This window comes from Lepus europaeus, chromosome 6 (genome assembly GCF_033115175.1).
Source record: "Lepus europaeus isolate LE1 chromosome 6, mLepTim1.pri, whole genome shotgun sequence".
NCBI classification, from domain to species: Eukaryota; Metazoa; Chordata; class Mammalia; order Lagomorpha; family Leporidae; genus Lepus; species Lepus europaeus.
Genome location: NC_084832.1, coordinates 70444265 through 70466335, shown reverse-complemented (window position 1 = coordinate 70466335; position 22071 = coordinate 70444265). Strand labels below are relative to the sequence as shown.

Below are 22071 nucleotides of genomic sequence, written 5' to 3'. Positions count from 1 at the left end.
CGCCGAGGACGCGCCGCGCGGCTGGGCCAGGCGCTGCCTGCGCGGAGAGGCCGCAGACTGCAGAGCGAGCTGCGTTGTTCGGTAAGTCAGATGCACGGGACGTCCGCTTAACTTGAATTTCAGCTCAACAACTAATAATGTTAACGGCCTTGAGCTAGGTAACTCGCATACGGTGCAGCCCACGCATTTAGAGATATGTGTTCTATTACTGTTTTAACATTCAGGTAGAACACGGATTTGGCCGTTCTAACCATGTTGAGTGCACAGTGCAGTGGTACTGATTACCTTCGGGACTCTGTGCGACCATGTCTATAGCTAAAACTTGCCCTGTTCATCCCAGCTCCCACTGACAACTAAGAACATGCACTCCCACTAGAATGATCAACCTTGTTTTCCCAATCTTCATTCGGATTTAGTTGGGTGGCCTACACTGGACCTGGCAACCCTGCTGGGAGGCAGGACGTGGTGGATTAACGCAAACTGCTCCAGCTCCCGGGCTTGCACAGTGTAACCTGGAGAGCAGACGCATTTCCGAGGTGCAGGAACAGGCAGCCCCTCACCTGGGCCTCGCCCAAGATGGGGAAGGGACGCGGGAGCTCCGCACGCTCTGTGCAGCCCTTGGTATAAGCTGTTCTCTCTTCAACTGCTGGCGTTATTCTGAACCCTCAACCTTTCCTAAAGAACACCCTTTCACTTCTCTGATGCCAGGTTCGTCAAAATTCGTGCAAGGCAAGGAAACCTAGAGGCGCATCCGGCTCGGGAAGGCCAAGGCCAAGCGAGCGCCACCAAGCTACCGCGCCGCCCGGCGCTCCTCCAGCGGCTGCGGGAAGGCCCCGGCGACCGCCGGGACGTGAGAGCTCTGCGCAGGCGCGCGGGCCTGTGGGCGGAGCGGCGCAGGCGCAGGCGCGCGCGCGGAAGATGGCGGCCGGGTTCAAGTGAGTGTCCGGCGGGCCCGAGTTGTGGACTCTGGCGCTTGGGGGTTTCCCCAACCCTTAGTTAAGATGTTTCTCGCCTGGAAGCCGACCCCGCCAGGGTCCCGTTTCTTTCCCCGCCAAAGCAGGCGACAGGCGGGAGGACCTGGAGGTGGCCCTGAGTGGAGACTGGGGATTTAGGGACTGGAGCGCGTGTGAGCCCGCGGTGCAGGGAACGCGCACCCGGGGACAACTCTGCAGCCCCGCAAAGATTGTTGCTTCGCGCCACTTGTGCCGGGTCCTCCGGCTCGCGTAGTGTGTTTCCGAGGGTTGTGCGTCCTTCGAAAGGTTTGACTTCAAACCTTTTTTGGGTGCTATTCTGTTGAAGCCTATGGACTCTCCGAGTAAGATGTTTTCTAAGGTTTTTTTTTTTTTTTTTTTTTTTTTTTCCCACTTGGGAGACATATGGATAGAGCTATCCATCCTCTGGTCCGCTCCTCAGATGTCTGAAGCTGGGAGCTGGACAGTCCCTCCAGGTTTCCCACGTGGGTGGCAGGAACCCAAGTACTTGAGCCAGCCCCTGGATTCCAAAGGAAACAAATCATATTGAAGTTATTATAAACTCTTTAGGATATAAAATTAGCTTTCTTAAGTAGTAGGGCGTCCAGTAACTCCGGGAATTTCAGAGTAAAGATGAACCTCAACATGCACATGAAAGTAAAAAATCACAACACTATCTCTGCTAAAGTTGTAGGTACTGCTGTTATCATAATGGTTTATTGCTTGTTTGCAGTCATAACTGAGCTCTATGCTAAAGTGTATGCTGAATTTCAGTTACAATAAATGAAGATGTGGCTTTTTTTCATGATCACTAGGTTAAGAATCCCTGTCTCAGAGCAAAAGTGATTATTAAATGATTATTTTAACTCATAAATTAATCCTCTTTCAGGCTTGTCAAAGGACTCTGGATTCCAGTGCTCGGTTTGTTTAAGACAGTTAAAGGCAGCAGTGGGGTGTGATTGCTACTGTAAGGGTATATACTTTTTATAATTACAAGGTTACTTCAAAAGGTTCATGGAAAATAAAATTTATTTTCATGCTCCAAATTTTGAAATCCATGTACAGTTTTTCTGATACACACTTTTTAAAACCTTTTTGAAGATTCCCCCATACTTGCAGGCAGCAACATGAACATCAAAATGCACAAAAGAAACTTAGTTACAAGTTGTGGAGGTTTATGCTGTATCACATTTTAAAATTCTTTGCCAGTTAAGACTCAGTAATTTACTTCAGTATTAACGTGTTTCAGAACTGTGGAACCTTTGGAGTATTACAGAAGATTTCTGGTGAGTAAAGGTGGTTATATATGTGCTGTAGGTTTTGATAATATATTATTACAGTATATAATATGTAATACTCTTTTAAAGACATATTCCAAGTAATTTAAATTTACTTGCATTAATGGGGTTTAATGTGTCTCCCCTGGTGTGTGTAAAATACACATGACAATATAACCTAATCTCTTATAAGTAAACTTTCTATTTAGAAAGAGAATTGTCGCCCTGATGGAAGAGAACTTGGAGAATTCAGAACCACAACCGTTAATATAGGTGAGAATGTGTTTTCCAGCTTCAGCTGTATGACATTTGGCAAGTTTTAGCCTGCTGAACCACATGCATGGTTTTTGAGCCAAATTTATCATATCTGAGTAATTTGATGATTTTCTTTCTCTCCTTCTTTCTTTCTTTCTTTCTTTCTTTTTTTTTTTTTGGACAGGCAGAGTTAGAGAGAGAGAGAGAGACAGAGAGAAAGGTCTTCCTTTTTGCTGTTGGTTCACCTTCCAATGGCTGCTGCGGCTGGCGCACTGCGCCAATCTGAAGCCAGGAGCCAGGTGCTTCTCCTGGTCTCCCATGCGGGTGCAGGGCCCAAGCACTTGGGCCATCCTCCACTGCCTTCCCGGGCCACAGCAGAGAGCTGGACTGGAAGAGGGGCAACCGGGACAGAATCTGGCGCCCCGACCAGGACTAGAACCCGGTGTGCCAGCGTCGCCAGCGGAGGGTTAGCCTGTTGAGCCGCAGCGCCGGCCAATGATTTTCTGTACTACACTCTTCAGACTGAAAAACTGATTCAAGTTGAAGCATAGGTGAATAATTCCAAAAACACTAATTTAAGTAATTATACCATTTTAAAATCAGTTATTCAAACTTGGAATAAATTTTTGCAAGCAACAGATATGTAGCAAGATAATTACACATGGCAAACATGAGACAGAATTTTAATAATTATTTAGGTAATTCTGTAACTTTTCCTTTTAGAGACTTCTCATTCTGTTTACTTTTCAGGTTCAATTAGTACTGCAGATGGTTCTGCTTTAGTGAAGCTGGGAAATACTACAGTAATTTGTGGAATTAAAGCAGTAAGTTTAACATGTGTCCCATTGAGATTTGAGTTACCAAATTAGCTTCCTGTATTTATTAAATTGTAATATACACCTATGCCTCTGTGATTAGGCATTCAGGTATGTTTTTTAGTATTTAGTTTCTCAAACAGCTTTTACCAGTGAATACTAGAATATATGACCCAAGTTTAATGACTCTTATGCAAATTTGTCAAATGTACTAAAAAGAAGCAACTTTTTCAATCCTCCTCATCCTTAATTTTAAATAATATATCAGTTAATAAATTGAGGGAAGTGTTTGGTGATGCCTTTTAATAGCGAGTGATGGTATGTAATCTGCATAAATGTGTAGAAAATTGAAATTGCCTAAGATGAAAATTTTGAAATAATAATAGCTAGCATTGACTGAGTACCTTTTATGTTCCAGATAGGTTATTAGGTATTTTTTAGAGTTATTGTTTATACCCAGCCATTTGTTCTCTATCTCCTGTTTTACAGATGAGATTTAATACCTTGTCCAGGTATACTTCCTAATCCTAAATAGGACTTAGACATAAATCTGACTCCAAAAATCTGTGCTTTTTTGACTCACTACACCCTGGGTTTCTTACCTAAGCTGGGTTTGAGCACTTATTCCTTTATGCCAGGGATTTAACAACATCGTCATTTAACCCTCAATAACAGATCCTAGGAGTAGGCACTGTTATTCTTCCCAGAGGTTAAACAGCCTTCCTAAAGTCTTCAACTAATCTGTGTGGGTCTGACATTTGAACTCAGTGATTGCTGAGCTTTGTCTTCTGAGCAGTGCACTGCCTGCTATTAAATTCAGATTCTTGGCCACTGAATGAGTAGAAGGGTAAGGCAGAAAGCCAGTTCATATTTTTCAAAAGATCCCCAGAGAATCCTGATGAGCAGCACTGTGGTGTAGTCCACTACAGTATACTGCCCTTTTTACCTTGCAGAGCTCTTGTTAAGGTCAGTATCACTGTCCTTCGAGTCTCTGACTCAATTCCCCAAGCATATTAGATACTCAGGATATGGAAGTTAATTAGTCAAGATGGTCTTCAGTAGAGCCTTCTATATTAATTGCTTAACTGTCTTCACAATTTTTTGTAGTCTCCTTCAATAAGAAACATTTGTTTGCCTCCTTAGGAATTTGCAGCACCACCAGCAGATGCTCCTGATAAAGGATATGTTGGTAAGTTAAAATGATTCTCATTTTAAAACAAATACTTTAGCACATTTAATGCATATAATTGTATTTATGTCCTGGTAGTTGAGTTGAAGAAGAAAATGATTCCTACCATTCAGAAACGTAGGAATGAGGTATATTCTCCAGAAACTTTGTGTATAAGTTAAATTGTCATTGCATACTTTTCTGTTTTCATATACTCATTTTACCTCACTGTGCAGTTTTTTCTTGTGAACCATCTGTTCTTTATAATGAAGTCAACTTTCCTTTTTGAGAATCAGAGAGCTCCTGTCTACTGGTTCATGCCCTAAATGCCTGTAATTTAGGCTGAGACAGGTCCGGGATGAAGTTGGGAGCCAGGATCTCAATCCAGGTCTCCCAAAGAGATGGCAGGGCCTCAATTACCTGACATTACTGCTGCCGCCCAGGGTCTGCATTTGCGGAAAATTGGAGGTAGAAGCCAGAACTTTATACCTCAGGTACCTCAGGATGGGACATGTGCATCTTAATTGCTAAGCCAGTTACCTGCCCTAGAACCAACACTTTTAAAATGTAAAAGAACAGGTGAATATGAGCAGAGGGGCTATCTGGCTACAAATTTAGATGTTTTAAAAGAAATCAGGAAAACTTTTGTGTAGAATTGAAGCCTAACATTGATGCTAGAAAAAAGTCAGTAAATGTACACTTTATCGATAGACTACAGTCTTATAGCGATCAAAACAAGTACAATTATAATATTACAGTACTTTCCATTTGGAAACTCTCCTTGGCTACAGGCCCTTTGCTGTGGGATTGATAATGCCTTTAATACTTGAGTAAAACGGAAGGTGAAGTTTAGTTCATAGCTACAGATGTTTCTTTCAGTTCCTAATGTGGATCTACCACCCCTGTGTTCGTCGAGATTTCGGTCTGGACCTCCTGGAGAAGAGGCCCAGGTGGCCAGCCAGTTTATTGCAGATGTCATTGACAAGTAAGACCTCATGATAAAATTTTACTGTCATTCATTTTGAGATAGTTTTTGACCTTTCATTTACTGTATACTCTTTGTCATTACATCAAGTTCACAGATAATTCAGAAAGAAGACCTATGCATTTCTCCTGGAAAGGTAAGAGGAATAGAAAAACCATGAATGTTTATTAATTCCTAACAGTTTTTGGTAGGGAAAAGTGATCAGGGAAATTAAAACAGTAAATCACAGTTAACTTTAAATATAGATGGCTTATAGATACTAGAATTCTTCCCCACCCCCAAATCAATGTATTTAGAAAATCTGTCTTACTCTGTAATTATCTAAATAAATGTAAATCTTAAAGAAACAATGAGGTTAGCTAACTTATTGACTGTCTAGGAGTTACCTTTTAAACTTAGGTGTTTTTCTCCTTTTAGAAAAACATGTAGTCATTTTCTGTTCTTTTTAATTCATTTCTGATCATGCTAGCATGTATTAAGGTGAGTTCACTTGGTAAATCCCAAGTCTGCTTGATAACTTAGAACTAGGTTGATTAGAACTGGGAACTGACTTTTTAAGCATTGTAAAGCCTAAATATTTCATGTATAGGGGCTTTTCAGAAAGTTCATGGAAAATGCATGTTATAGAAAAAAAGGATTTCTGAATCTTTTGCACCAATTTTTTTTTTTTTTTAAAGATTTATTTATTTTATTTGAAAGGCAGAGTTAGAGAGAGATCTTCTATTTGCTGCTTCACTCCCAAAATGGCTGCAACCTCTGGAGCTGAACTGATTAGGGGCGGGGGGCTTCCTCCAGGTCTCCCACTTGGGTGCAGGGACCCAAGCACTTGGGCTATCCCGCATTGCTTTCCCAGGCCGTTAGCAGGAAGCTGGATTGGAAGTGGAGCAGCTGGGACTTGAACCAGCATCCATATTGGATGCTGGCGCCACAGACAGCAGCTTTACCCACCATGCCATGGCATCAATCCTGAAAATACAAACTTTTTTTATTTTAAAGATTTATTTATTTATTTATTTAATTTATTTATTTTTGACAGGCAGAGTGGACAGTGAGAGAGAGACAGAGAGAAAGGTCTTCCTTTGCCGTTGGTTCACCCTCCAATGGCCGCTGCGGCCAGCACACTGTGCTGATCCGAAGCCAGGAGCCAGGTGCTTCTCCTGGTCTCCCATGGGGTGCAGGGCCCAAGCACTTAGGCCACCCTCCACTGCACTCCCTGGCCACAGCAGAGAACTGGCCTGGAAGAGGGGCAACCGGGACAGAATCTGGCGCCCCGACCGGGACTAGAACCTGGTGTGCTGGCGCCTCTAGGCAGAGGATTAGCCTGTTGAGCCACGGCGCCAGCCTATTTATTAATTTTAAAGTCAGAGTCACATAGAGAGGAGAGGCAGAGAGAGAGAGAGGTCTTCCATCTGCTGGCTCACTCCTCAACTGGCCACAACGGCCGGAGCTGTGCTGATCAGGAGCCAGGAGCCTCGAGCCTCCTCCGGGTCTCTCATGTGGGTGCAGGGGCCCAAGGACTTGGGTCATCTTCCACTGCCTTCCCAGGCCACAGCAGAGAGCTAGATCCGAATTGGAGCAGTTGGGCCTCAAACCGGCGCCCATATGGCATTGACCAGGCCAGGCGTTGACCCGCTTTGCCACAGTGCCAGCCCCGAAAATATACTCTTAATTCCATTTTCCATGAACCTTTTTTTTTTTTTTTTTTTGACAGGCAGAGTTAGACAGTGAGAGAGACAGACAGAGAGAAAGGTCTTCCTTCCGTTGGTTCACCCTCCAAATGGCCACTATGGCCGGCACGCCGATCCGAAGCCAGGAGCCAGGTGCTTCCTCCTGGTCTCCCATGTGGGTGCACTTGGGCCAACCTCCACTGCTTTCCTGGGCCACAGCAAAGAGCTGGACTGGAAGAGGAGCAACTGGGACAGAATCTGGCGCCCCAACCAGGACTAGAACCCGGGGTGCGGGCGCTGCAGGTGAAGGATTAGCCAAGTGAGCTGCGGCACCAGCCTCCATGAACTTTTTTAAAATACCCTCATAATAAGGTGTCTGTGGAAAAGTACATTTTGAGTTTCAGCTGGGGCTTTCAGAAACATTCTTTGATCTGTTAACCTAGCAACAAAGCAAATTCCTTTATACATCTTTAGCTCCCTTGAGGAAGATACAGATGTTTATCACTTGTCAGTTCAGTGGTTAGAAAACCAAACTTGGCCATTGACTTTTTACTTTATAGCGGTAAAACATGTTTTTAAAGTTTTTGAGCTTTAAAAGTTATCTTCCATATTTATCCAAGGATTCTGTGGTTGTTAAGTCTAAACCAACAGCATGTTTTACTCAGAAGGCTTTAATTTCTTTTTGTGTAAATTCTGTTTTAGCTTGCTTGGGTTCTATACTGTGATCTCATTTGCCTTGATTATGATGGAAACATTTTGGATGCCTGCACATTTGCTTTGTTAGCAGCTTTAAAAAATGGTAAGCAGCCTTTTATAAAAGGCTATTTTCCTAAAGGGTCAGAATGTTCTGTTTGGTGAAACTTCAGTGTCCACTGGCTCAATAAACTTTTTAAAGTTTTTTCTTAAGATAAGCTATCATTCACGTTTTTAAATTAATGAATATGGAGCTGGCATTGTGACAGGGTAGGTTAAGCCACTGCTTGAGACACTGGCATACCATATTGGAGTTCTCACTGCTCTGCTTCTGAACCAGCTCCCTGCCAGTGTTCCTGGGAAAATAGCAAATGATGGCCCAAGTATTTGGACCCCTGCCACCTATGGGAAGCTAGGATGAAGTTCCAGGCTTCAGCCAGGCTCAGACCTGGCTGTGGCAGCCATATGGGGAGTGAATCAGGGGATAAAAGATCTATGCATCTCTCTGTTTTTGATTCTACTCCCCAAATAAAATCTTTAAAAAAACTAATGAACATATTACTGCTGTGATTTCCCAAATACACTGGGAAGTTTTATATTCTCTTAACTGAATGCCTTTTAGAGTCTTGCCACAACTGTCCCCATCTATTTGAGGTAGGACTGCAGTCGTTCCCCAAATAGCATTAATGTGGAGGGAATTGTGACTACTCTTTAGGAGGTTTGGTGAAGATGTAAGTATTCTCTAAGTTCTTTTGAGTGATGGATGTTGCCAACAAGGAGTAGAATGCATTCTATTGTTTTTACTCTAAGGCCATGTAAGTTACCTTAGTAAGGATTGGTAGACTCATTAGTTAGGACTTCAGTGACTTGTATTTATCATTACTTTGCTGAACTGATAATACAAGGTAGAAGATGTAGTTAGCATAGTGGTATGACAGAGTAGTGGTTAAAGGACTCAAGTTTGAATCCTGACTCTACCAGTCTATGCTTTAGTTTCCTTGTTTATAACAAAATGAAGATAATAGTACTTTTCTAAGAGTGTCAGTGATTAAATAAATTAAATGCATAAAACAGTACCTGGCATATAGAAAATGACTAAAAGTTTTATCTACTAAAACTCATTTTGATTTAACTTAAAAAAGTTAAATAAGCACTAGGCAAGAATGTTAAATATTGTGAAAAACAATGTTTATATCTGCTTTATTTACCTTAATTGTTCTAAGATGCCTTTTTAAAAAGAATGTTTTGGGTAAGTTAAACTGAAGACAAAAGTTAATAAACTGAAGAAATCATTTGTTACTTAACACTACTCAGAGAGACTTTGTATTTGCCTTTCTCTAGTACAGTTACCTGAAGTTACTATTAATGAAGAAACTGCTTTAGCAGAAGTTAATTTAAAGAAAAAAAGTTACTTGAATATCAGAACTCACCCAGTTGCAACTTCCTTTGCCATCTTTGATGAGTAAGTTAATCAAATTTACTGAAAATTTTCTGTATTTGAAGTTAAGATGATGGATTGTTACTCAGCTTTCAGATTCTTGAGGAAATGCTGTGGTTGACCATATGCCCTAGTTCACCCTGGATCTTTGAATTTATACCTGTTGTCCCTGCAGAGTTATTTCTGGTCAGTTCTTCCACTTTTCTAAACATCCTGATTATTAACTCTATGCTCACCTTGCCAGTTCCTTGGTTTATATATATGGAATGTTAATTTTTAAGTTCTTTCACTGAAGACTTACCTGAATCTATTTTCAGTATTTGCTAGAAAGTTTAATGTATTCACAAATTGAAGTGCAGAGTTTCTTACAAGTATTAAATTTGAAGTTGCTTTTCACTCTTCTGGTTTCTCATCAGTCCATTCTACCCCTAAGTTAAATTCAGGTGTTATACTTATTATTATTCTTAAAGGAATTTTTTCTATAAATTGGTAACTTTTTTTTTTTTTTTAATAGCACTTTGCTTATAGTTGACCCTACCGGGGAGGAAGAGCATCTGGCAACAGGAACCTTAACGGTCGTAATGGATGAGGAAGGCAAACTCTGTTGTCTTCACAAACCAGGCATGTTTCTACCACTCCAGTCTTAACTGTGTTGGTGAAAACTCAGTATGAGGTTTACATAAAGTAGAGGGTCAAATGGAATGTAGGATGTCTTACTGTTTACCTATAGTGAATTTACTCTAGCTTTGCTATTTTAAGTTCCTTACATTTTCATATTATTAGTGGTTCTTAACATGGCGCACATCAGAATCCTTGGAATCTTATTAAAACGTAACTTGGTGGGGATGGCATTTTGCCTAGCAGTTAACACTGGGTTCATCTAGCTCCAGTTGCTGATTCCAGCTTTCTGCTATTGCAGACCCTAGAGGGGAGACAATGAAGACTTAGGTGACTGCCACCCGTGTGCGTGGCCTGCATTCAGGATTCAGTTCCTGGCTTGTCTGGGTGCGGGTGGGGGTAGGTGTGCATGTGCATGTGCACTAGTGAATGGAATGTCTATACCTCTCAAATAAACAACAACAAAATACCCTAGAAATCTTCAGGCAATGCCACTGGTTTACAATTATTATACAACTTTTTTTGTTTTGTTTTTTAACTTGTTACAGCTTTTTTTTTTTTTTTTTTTAAATGCTAATGTTAAAAGTGTTGATACAGGCCGGCGCCACAGGTCAATAGGGTAATCCTCCGCCTGCAGCGCCAGCACCCCGGGTTCTAGTCCCGGTTGCCCCTCTTCCAGACCAGCTCTCTGCTATGGCCTGGGAGTGCAGTGGAGGATGGCCCAGGTCCTTGGGTCCCGCACCCGCATGGGAGACCAGGAGAAGCACCTGGCTCCTGGCTTCAGATCGGTGCGATGCGCCGGCCGTGGCGGCCATTGGAGGGTGAACCAATGGCAAAAAGGAAGACCTTTCTCTCTGTCTCTCTCTCTCACTATCCACTCTGCCTGTCAAAAAAAAAAAAAAAAAAGTGTTGATACAATCATTTTTCAGGTGGAAGTGGACTGACTGGTGCTAAACTTCAAGACTGTATGAGCCGAGCAGTTACAAGACATAAAGAAGTAAAAAAACTGATGGATGAAGTAATTAAGAGTATGAAACCCAAATAAATAGCCATGTTTTCAAAACAGATTTGTAAAAAATGTATTTGTTATATTGTGCACAATTCTTTTATACTAAATAAATATCAAACTACAATCTTCTGAAAGATGTTTCTTGTATTTCTTAGGTTACTTCTATAAATGTTATGTACAATGAAACAATTTTTGAAAAACAATGACTTAGGCAAACCAACCCTAATGTCAAACCATTTCCCTGTTTTTATTTAAAAATTATAGAGTTGTGCTTTTGTATAAAGTTTTTACATCTAGCAATGTAAAATACTGACAACATTAAAAAAACAAAAATGAAGTAGAAACTCAATCCTTTTGATTCAATGCTCTTTTGTGTTTAGAAAAAAGAAAAAAATAAGACTCAGAATTTTGGAGTGGTAGGCGTGCCTCTCTTCATTTTACTTTTTGACTGGCTGCCTGTATGCTGCTGATGATGTAGCTGAGCTGTTTGTGCTGCTGCTGCTGCTGCCATAGCCATTTGATGCTGCAAGAATCGCAACTGCTGCAAAAAGGAGGGAAAGAAGTACCAAGTTATATTAATGCAGGCAGATGTGGACAGGTGCTTTTCCTGAGAGATGAAAACAACAAAACTGGAAGGGAGAAAGCACCGAGATAACAAAAAGGGACTATACCACACTGAGACAACACACAAACAGCACCAGTGGCACAGTAGCCTGCTGAGGGCTTTCAAAGTGATTCTTTGCAAACGTCAAAATTATTTCTAGTACTTTGCCCTGCCAATCTATATATTGCAGTAACTCAGCAACTTCAGTTACCATTTTGTTGTATAATGATAGTTTATAGCAATGTAAAACCAACCTGAATATTAAGATAGTCAACTATAATGTGCTGACTTTCCTTCCTAAAATAATGGTACACATCTTCTACATAGACAAATATGACATTTACTAATAGGAACACTTTTTCTGCAGTACAATTAGAAAGTTGACATTGGCACTTAAAACTGACTATTTCAAAATACACTGCAAACTAGAAAAATAAGTTAACGTGCCACCAGACTTCATAAAAGTTTTGAAATTATAAGGATATTGCTTAAATGTACAAAATATATTCAGTGCTCCAAGCTGACTGGCTAAAATGTCAGATTTATATAAAATTTTCTATATTATTTACCAATTATTTGAGTCTTAAAAGACAGTAAAATAAAACTGAACCAAGATATTTGAGGTACTTTTGGAGCTGAGTATCTTTAAAAGTATAATCAGAGTGAAGTTGCTGGATTACTTGTATCTGTTGCTGCTGCTGTTGAAAGGCAGAGGAGAGCTGGAATCTCTGCTGAGGAAGGCTTTGCTCAGGTCTGTTCTCGGCAGAGCCAAGCTGAGACAACACTACAGAGAGGAGAAGGGGAAAGCAGGCCAGTCAAAAAGTTTGAAGGCTATCAGGGTTAGAAAAGGACAACACAGAAAATAGAAAAGTTAGCAGTATGATTAATCTTAAGTATCAAACCACAGACATTTCAGAGTACATTTAGTATAGTCTCCTGTTAGTTGAGGGAACCACTGATTACGGTACTTTCTGGACATGGAGAGGGAAGGGAAGGGAATGCTTGTGTGCCAAAGCACTGTATCTCTCCCTTGCACCTCTGTGAAATTTCATAGTAGCAGTATTTTTTTTAGAAGACTTCTAGTACAATGAAAAATGAGGAACATTAATTTAAAAATATTACCAATGAAGTAGGAAAAGGGGGATGGAAGCAATCCATACTATCAAAATGAAAAATTTTAACAGACATGCTTTTTTAAACAAGGTTGTAATGGATATCAAGCTAATAAAGGTAGCTGAGACTGCATTATTTTTCAAGCTGAGTGGGACCATAGTAAGTTCAACCTTACTGTCCGAAAGAGGAAGTTTGGGGCCTACATGGCATAGGAACAGTCTCATGATTTCAGCCTGGAGTTCTGTCCACTAAATTAAACTACAGCTACCTCAGGAAATTATAACTTGTGTGGTAAAGATAAAAAGTTTACAAATTTCCATTTGGAAAATCACTGGCTCTAAATTCGAATTTTATGTTAGGATTACATATTTCCAAGGTAAAGACCTTGATTAGTTTATCCTAAAGGACTTGGAAATTCAGGCAATGGGGGTTGTATATGAATAGGAATCTAAAGGCATCACTAGAAGCCCCATGGTGATAACTCAAAATGTCGACCACATGTTCATTCACCGAATCAGCTCTACCACAGCTTTCCAATGCATGTGGCTTGGTGATTTTAATTAAATAATGAAGTTAGAGTTACTGTTTTCAATAGACAAAATAATATTCTTTAAAGGTGAATGTTGGTTCACTACTTAATGCTAGAAGTGGTGAGTAGTAGTTATTTAATCTCATTTTTGTACAAAGGATAAAAGTGGCTTACAGAAGTTATGTAACTAACCATTAAGATTTATGTCAAACAACTAGAACCCACCAGAATGAGACAAAAGGTTATGCAACCTAGGAAAATGCAGTCTCAGTAGCCCAGGAAAACTGGAGTTTTGACCACTGGAAACACTGAAAACAACTTTGACAGCTTCCTAGTGATTTGGATAGCTATAAAATTTTGCCAGTAAACTGTAATCATAAGGAACATACAGCGTCATTAAAATATAAGTCAAAGCTCAATTTTCATATTAGTAAAAAGCTCAGCCATAAGTGAATAGATTTAATACTCCACATATTAAATACAACTTTAAGTTTTCCTGATTACTGCTTCCAAAGGAAGAAAAGTGGTGAGATTCCAAATTGATTAGAAACTTTAAGTAAATTCAGCACATGAAGTTATGAAGATACCTACCAGCTGCCTGTGACTGCATAAAATTTCCTACTCCAGTAAGGTTAATAACAGCAGCTTGCTGAGCAGATAAGGCCTGTTCTTGACTGGTTGAACCCTGTTCAGAACCCTGAATAAAAACAAAATGAAAAACAATTTTCAGCTGGTGAAAACCGTAGTGTAGTTTTTCTGTACAAGAAGAACTATATTAGGTCTTGTAAAATGCTAACAAGGAAAAGGTTTCAAAGGTATTTAGAATTAGCAAGAACTGAAAGAAAATTTTATTTTTTAGAATGGAGTTTTTTTTATTATTTGAGGTTGTATTAATAACAATATCCTACGACTTATAAAGATTTATTAAAGCAATTTGTTAAACCTTTTGCAACACAGTACTGGAATTTATATCCAGCAGAATAAGTCAAGGAAATAAAATAAAAAGCATACAGATTGTAAAGGAAAAATGAAAAATGTCTTTATTTGCAAATATCTTTACTGTCCATATACAAAATCTCAAGAAATCTATATAAAAGTTCCTAAAGTTAATGAGTTCATTAGCATTGCCAAATATATTATGAATAAGCAAAAATCAATACTAATAACTAACATGTGGAATCCAAAATTAAAAATTGTATTTAAAATTACTAGGAAAAAAAATTAGGTATAACTCTAACAAAACATGTACAGCATAGGTATGCCAAAACTACAAAATGTTGGTTAGGACACTTATTCTAGGTAATAGCAAAGGATATCTTTTACAGAGCAACTGTTTTTGATTTTGATGAAATCCAAGTTAACAGTTTATTTTCTTTAAAGACTGTGCTTCAGGTGATGTCTAAAGAACTCAAATAGCATTAGGCCCCAAAGATTGTCTCATGTGCTTTTAATATTTTATAGTTTTTTCTATTTTAAATCTATGGCTCATTTTCAATTCATTTTTTATGAGGTGTGTGACTTAGATCCAACATTGCTTGTTTTGACTATGACTATCCAATTGCTCCAGCAATTGTTGATTTTGGCCTAGAGACATACCATATTCATGGACTAGATTACTCACATCAAGATGATTAATAGGTTTAACACAATTCCTTTAATAATTCCAGCAAGGTTTTTATACATGTATACACAAGATAATTCCAAAATTTTTATAAATAGGTAAAGGATCTAGACAAACTACAATTTTGAAAAAGAAGAATAAAGTGAGAGAAATCCCTCTGCTTAATTTTAAGACTTTTCACGGGGATTAAAGTGATCAAGATGGAGTGGTATTGGCTGAGGGATAGGCATCCAATCAATAGAACAGAGAATCAAGAAATAGACCAATGCAAATATAGCTAACTGACTTTTGAAAAAGGTCCAAGGAAAACTCAAGGACAGTTTTTCCACAGTGCTAGAAGAATTGCATACAGCAAACTTAAAAGAACTGAAAATGTCTCTGGACCATAATGGACTTAAAATAGAAATCAAAGATATCTGGAAAAACTTGCAATAAAACACACATCTAAATAACCCAGCTGAGAATTCATGAAACATCAGAAAACTTTTATGGAATGAAAGTGAAGGCACAATATATTAAGATTTGTGAAAAGCAAGCTTAAGCAATACTGAGAAGGAAATACATAATGTTAAATATTTATTTTAGAAAAGAGAGAACCCAGAAACTTCCACTTTAAGAAATTAGAATATTATTATCTAAAGAATGCTCTAGAAAAAATAAAACTTGAATCTATACATTAAAAGGGCCCAGAAAAAGACAAGAAAGAAAATTAATTCATATCTTTAGGCCTCTCAGGAAAATGATTAATAAAAGAGCAAGATAATTAGACTGGCATTACATTTCTTAAAAAAAATACAAAGTAAATTAATATTTGGCAGCATTGTCAATAAATTTAAAAAAAGAGACCTAAAACTATATAACTCATAGAAGAAAACCTAGGGAAAACCTTCATGACATTGGATTTGCCAATGATTTCTTTAGTATGACCCCAAAAACATAGGCGATGAAAATAAAAAGATAAAATGGATTATATCAAAGTTAAAAATTTCTGTGCAAAGTATACAATCAAAAAATAGCAACTCACAAATGGGAGAAAGTATTTGCAAATCATATATTGCTTGGATACATAAATGTATATAAAGAATGTATAACTCAAAAACAAAAAACCCAATTTAAAAAATGGGCAAAACACTTGAATACATGTTTCTCCAAACATGTAAAAATGATCAACAAGAATATGAGAAGATGCTTTGCATCACTAATTATTACAGAAATACAAATATAAAGCACAATGAACTTACCACTTCACAACAACTATGATGGCTTCTATACATTTAGAAACTATCAAAACCAGAAATCAAACATTGGCAAGGATTTGGAGAAACTGGAATTCTTGTGCACTATTGGTGGGAATGTAAGATGGTACAACCACTAAGGAAAAACAGTATGGTGCTTCTCAAAATTTAAAAATAGAATTACAATAAGATCCAGCAATGTAACTTCTGGTATATAACCAAAAGAACTGAAAGTGGATCTCAAGGCAGGTGCTGTGGCTTTGCAGTTAAAGCCACCACCTGTGGCACCAGAAGTGGATCTCAAGGCAGGCGCTGTGGCTTTGTAGTTAAAGCCGCCATCTGTGGCACCAGCATCCCAAATGGACACCAGTTCAAGTCCTGGCTGTTTCACTTTCAATCCAGTTCCCTGCTAATGTGCCTGGGAATGTAGCAGAAGATGGCCCAAGCCTTTGGGCCCCTGCACCCACAAAAGAGAACCAGAAGAAGCTCCAGGCTCCTGGCTTTGCACAGCCCAGCTCCAGCTGAGGTGGCCATTTGGGGAGTGAACCAGTAGATGGAAGAGTTCTCTTTGTCTCTCGCTTTCTGTAACTCTTTCAAATAAATAAATCTTTTTTTTTTAAAAGTGGATCTCAAAGAGATAATGGTACACCAATGATCATAATAAAATTATAGTATTTACAATTTATGAACATATTTTGTATTCACAAAAAGAAGCAATCAAGTGTCTGCTAAGAGACAAAAGAAAAATTGATACATATGATTATTATTTAGCCTTAAGAAGGATGAAATTTCTGATACATGGTGCAACATGGACAGCTTTATGCTAAGTGAAATAAGCCACACACAAAAAGACAAACACTAGGTGATTACACTTATAACAAGTATCTAGAGTAGTCAAATTTATAGAATTGTAATAAAGTAGAATGATGGTTGCCAGTGGCTGAGGGGAGGAAGAAATTAGGTGTTATTTCCTGCATAGAATTTCCATTTTGCAAGATGAAAACTTTTGAGAAATCTGTTGAACAACAGTGTGAATACACTTAATAATACTGAACTGCATATTTAAAATTAGATAAGAGCAAGCTTTATGTCATATGTATTTTACCACAATTATATATTTTTAAAAAAATTTAAAAGAAAGCAAATCCAACCCTTTATGTTTTAAGAATAAAGAAAAATGATTTTGCACATGCCTTTCCTAAGGAATCTACTAAAAGATGAGTTTTCCTCAATCAAGCAAGACTCAACTGAGAAAGGTGTGCAAAGGGACTGGTGGGGTGTGGATCCTGCAATCAGTAATTTTTTTTTTAAGTTTCCCAAGTGATTGCAAAGTACAGCCAAGCTTCAGAAACAGCTGTAGTTTCCTATATTTTAATACATTTCCTATTCAATTTCATTTGTCAGAAGCATACAATTTCTTTTGTCTGTGTTACCACTGCCTTACACTTTGTAATAGGAACATCTCTTTTCTAGTAGTTATTCAAAAAACAGAACACTGATGACTATGTAGAAAATACATGGGTTTCAAAGAACTCTACTAAGAGACTACTGGAACTCATCGAAGAGTTTGGCAAAGTAGCAGGATATAAAATCAATCCACAAAAATCAAGAGCCTTTGTATACACAGGCAATGCCACGGCTGAGGAAGAACTTCTAAGATCTATCCCATTCACAATAGCTACAAAAACAATCAAATACCTTGGAATAAACTTAACCAAGGACGTTAAAGATCTCTACGATGAAAACTACAAAACCTTAAAGAAAGAAATAGAAGAGGATACCAAAAAATGGAGAAATCTTCCATGCTCATGGATTGGAAGAATCAATATCATCAAAATGTCTATTCTCCCAAGAGCAATTTATACATTCAATGCAATACCAATCAAGATACCGAAGACATTCTTCTCAGATCTGGAAAAAATAATGCTGAAATTCATATGGAGACACAGAAGACCTCGAATAGCCAAAGCAATCTTGTACAACGAAAACAAAGCCGGAGGCATCACAATCCCAGATTTCAGGGCATACTACAGGGCAGTTGTCATCAAAACAGCATGGTACTGGTACAGAAACAGATGGATAGACCAATGGAACAGAATAGAAACACCAGAAATCAATCCAAACATCTACAGCCAACTTATATTTGATCAAAGATCCAAAACTAATCCCTGGAATAAGGGAAAATTGGATTTCCATGTGCAGAAGCTTGAAGCAAGACCCATACCTTTCACCTTACACAAAAATTCACTCAATGTGGATTAAAGACTTAAATCTACGACCCGAAACCATCAAATTATTAGAGCATTGGAGAAACCCTGCAAGATATAGGTACAGGCAAAGACTTCTTGGAAAAAACCCCAGGAGCACAGGCAGTCAAAACCAAAATTAACATTTGGGATTGCATCAAATTGAGAAGTTTCTGTACTTCAAAAGAAACAGTCAGGAAAGTGAAGAGGCAACCAACAGAATGGGAAAAAAATATTTGCAAACTATACTACAGATAAAGGGTTGATAACCAGAATCTCCATAGAAATCAAGAAAATCCACAACAACAGAACAAACAACCCACTGAAGAGATGGGCCAAGGACCTCAATAGTCATTTTTCAAAAGAGGAAATCCAAATGGCCAACAGACACATGAAAAAATGTTCAAGAGCACTAGCCATCAGAGAAATGCAAATCAAAACCACAATGAGGTTCCATCTCACCCCGGTGAGAATGGCTCACATTCAGAAATCTACCAACAATAGATGCTGGAGAGGATGTGGGGAAAAAGGGACACTAACCCACTGTTGGTGGGAATGCAAACTGGTTAAGCCACTATGGAAGTCAGTCTGGAGATTCCTCAGAAACCTGAACATAACCCTACCATACAACCCAGCCATCCCACTCCTTGGAATTTACCCAAAGGAAATTGTTTGGCTAATAAAAAAGCCATCTGCACATTAATGTTTATTGCAGCCCAATTCACAATAGCTAAGACCTGGAACCAACCCAAATGCCCATCAACAGTAGACTGGATAAAGAAATTATGGGACATGTACTCCATAGAATACTATACAGCAGTAAGGAACAATGAAACCCAGTCATTTGCAACAAGATGGAGGAATCTGGAAAGCATCATGCTGAGTGAATTAAGCCAGTCCCAAAGAGACAAATATCATTTGTTTTCCCTGATCGGTGACAATTGAGCACCAAAGGGGAAACCTGTTGAAGTGAAATGGACACTATAAGAAACAATGACCTGATCAGCTTTTGTCCTGACTCTAGATGTACAATGTAATACTTTATCCTTTTTAGTATTTGTTGTTGTTGTTGTTGTTCTAGTACTAGTGGTTGAACTCTGTAATTAACACACAATTATTCTTAGGTGTTTAAATTTTAACTGAAAAGTGATCCCTGTCAAATTTCAGAGTGGGAAAAGAGAGGGAGGAGATGCACAGTTTGGGACATGCACAGTCAGTCTTGCCCTAAATGATGGTGTTAGTAATGTGCCAGAGGATTCCAATACAATCCCATCAAGGTGGCATGTACCAAAGCCATCTCACTAGTCCAAGTGATCAATTTCAGTTCACATTCGATGGCTTGGATAGGTCTAAGAAACAAAGGGATCACACAAACAAGACAAGTGTCTGCTAATACTAACTGATAGAATCAAAAAGGGAGAGAAAGATCCAGCATGGGAAGTGGGATACACAGCAGACTCATAGAATGGCAGATGTCCTAAACAACACTCTGGCCTCAGAATCAGCCCTTAAGGCTTTCGGATCTGGCTGAAGAGCCCATGAGAGCATTGTAGGCATGGAAAGCCAAGATACCATGGAAAAGAAAAAAAGAAGAAGACCTAAATGAAAGATCTCTGTGAGTGAGATCCCAGTGGAAAGAATGGGGCCATCAAAGAAGGAGGTACCTTTCTCTGAAGGGAGGAGAGAACTTCCACTTTGACTATGACCCTACCGGAATAAGATCAAAGTCAGCGAACCCTAAAGGCTTCCATAGCCCTGGCAACTCATGACTAGAGCCTAGGGAGATTACTGACGCCATGAACAAGAGTGTCAAATTGTTAAGTCAGCAACAGGAGTCACTGTGTACTTACATCCCATGTGGGATCTGTCCTTAATGTGTTGTCTAATGTGCAGTGATGCTATAACTAGTACTGAAACAGTATTTTTACACTTTGTATTTCTGCGTGGGTACAAACTGATGAGATCTTTACTAACTATATACTGAATCGATCTTCTGTATATAAAGATAATTGGAAATGAAAAAAAAAAAAACAAAAACCTGGTGTTAAATTGGAAATGGCATAGAAAATTAATTAATTTTTAAAAAAATAATATGTAGGATCTCTGCCTTTAATGTGCTGTACACTCTTATTTAATGCTATAACTAGTACTCCAACAGTATTTTTTTTTTCACTTTGTGTTGCTATATGGGGGCAAACTGTTTAAATCATTACCTAATTTATACTAAACTGATCTTTTGTATATAAAGAGAATTGAAAATGAATCATGATGTGATTGGAAGGGGAGAGGGAGCGGGAAAGGGGAGGGTTGTGGGTGGGAGGGAAGTTTTGGGAGGGGGAAGCCATTGTAACCCATGAGCTGTACTTTGGAAATTTATATTCATTAAATAAAAATTAAAAAAAAAAAAGAAAATACATGGGTTAGCAGGGCAGAAAGACTTGGATGTGAGTAACTGGCATTGCCACTCTGTGGTTGTGACTCATTTATCTGAATCTGATTTCTACTAAGCAAGATGGTGGTGACATCAGCTATCATTTGGCTGTTGTATTAGAAACAGACAACCAATAACTGATAGATACTGGCATCAATAAGAAAAACAATATAAGAAATATTTGTTCCAAAAAATTAAAACCACTTGAAATATGATTGCAATATACAACAAAATGTTAAAATTCTATGGGAAAAGCACGTGGAAGCTAGAACACCCATACCTGCTCCCCAGGCTGCTGAGGACTAGCAGCTGTGGCCTGCTGAGGCGTTGGTGGTGTGAACGGAGAGAGCTGCTGCTGCTGCTGCTGCTGCTGCTGTTGTTGCTGCTGCTGCTGCTGCTGCTGTTGCAGGGTGTTAAAAATGAGTGAACCACCTGGAAGCTGTTAGAATTTAAACAAGAATTAATTAGATAATTTCATATTGTTTTTTATATGAAATATTTAAATTTCCTTATTCCACAAATATTTTTGGAATATTTACTCTGTGTCAGGCACTCTTCCAGGCACTAAGGAAACATCAGTAAACAACCAACAAAAGAAAATAAATTGCCTACTCTTTAAGATTTAGAAAAAAATTCAAGTGCTATTACTTTTAGTTCCCAAATATGTTAATACTCTGAAGCATAAATCTTTCTGCTTTAAGTTAATAGCTATCTAAATTTATATACTATTAATTCAAATTAAAACAAAAATTTTTAAGGAAACCAACATCCAAAAAACTCTAGGTTAAAAATTAAAACAATGATTTCCAAATGCACCAGAAAAGAAACAGTTTTTTTTTATTTTAAACTACAGGGGTTTGCATTATAAGCACTTGGGAGTTTCTTAAGATAAATCCAAGCAAATAGCAGCCACAAAAATCTCTGGTTTGTATAATCAAAGAAAGGAGCATCCTTGGAAAAGTATCCATCCAGCACAGCTCTTTTTTAGGTAAATTGGGACATAGCACAGGTTCAGTGTTCCTTCCTCAATCATAGATGGTAAATGCAAAAAAATATAAATAATGTATAATAGTTTTAGCCTTATTCTTCATTATTAGTGCTCAAAAATAGCTTTCCACTCTTGTGAACACTGAGAAAAATCTTAAGAGTAAAAATCAGGAAAACAGTCAAAACAAACCAACATAATCTTGTCCATATTGCATGCTATCATTCTGCATTACAGTGTGCAAACAGACACTGTTCCAATTTGTATAAGAAGTGAGTGGGGTGGTAGGTGTTGTGGCATAGTAGGTTAAGCTGTTGCCTGGGACACCCACATCCCGTATCAGAGTGTCTGGGACTGAGTCCTGACAATGCTTCTGATTACTTTTCCTCTTAGTTCATCTGCTGAGCAGCA

General features: G+C 38.6%; 2 protein-coding genes across 15 annotated transcripts in view; one reads left to right on the top strand and one right to left on the bottom strand.

Annotated features, from left to right (window-relative positions):
• Positions 1-7: 7 nt before the first annotated feature.
• Positions 8-11037, top strand: EXOSC8 (exosome component 8). Its single transcript, XM_062194361.1, has 12 exons — positions 8-81; positions 709-935; positions 2221-2257; positions 2458-2521; positions 3254-3327; positions 4462-4507; positions 5366-5471; positions 5562-5607; positions 7841-7937; positions 9173-9293; positions 9784-9890; positions 10817-11037. Exons 2-12 carry the CDS (start codon positions 919-921, stop codon positions 10930-10932), a joined length of 831 nt encoding a protein of 276 aa, XP_062050345.1. The 5' UTR covers positions 8-81; positions 709-918; the 3' UTR covers positions 10933-11037.
• Positions 11038-11124: 87 nt separating this feature from the next.
• Positions 11125-22071, bottom strand: part of SUPT20H (SPT20 homolog, SAGA complex component) — a 45500-nt gene continuing 34553 nt past the window's right edge. For 10 of the 14 annotated variants that reach the window (XM_062194346.1, XM_062194353.1, XM_062194356.1 and 7 more), the window contains 4 exons: positions 20956-21114; positions 13734-13839; positions 12181-12284; positions 11125-11437 (listed from right to left, as the gene is read on the bottom strand). In XM_062194346.1, the coding sequence (XP_062050330.1) occupies positions 11297-11437; positions 12181-12284; positions 13734-13839; positions 20956-21114 (510 nt within the window). In that variant the 3' untranslated portion in view covers positions 11125-11296. The remainder of the gene's footprint in view (positions 11438-12180; positions 12285-13733; positions 13840-20955; positions 21115-22071) is intronic. The other 4 variants (XM_062194354.1, XM_062194359.1, XM_062194355.1 and 1 more) reach the window with 1 other exon arrangement.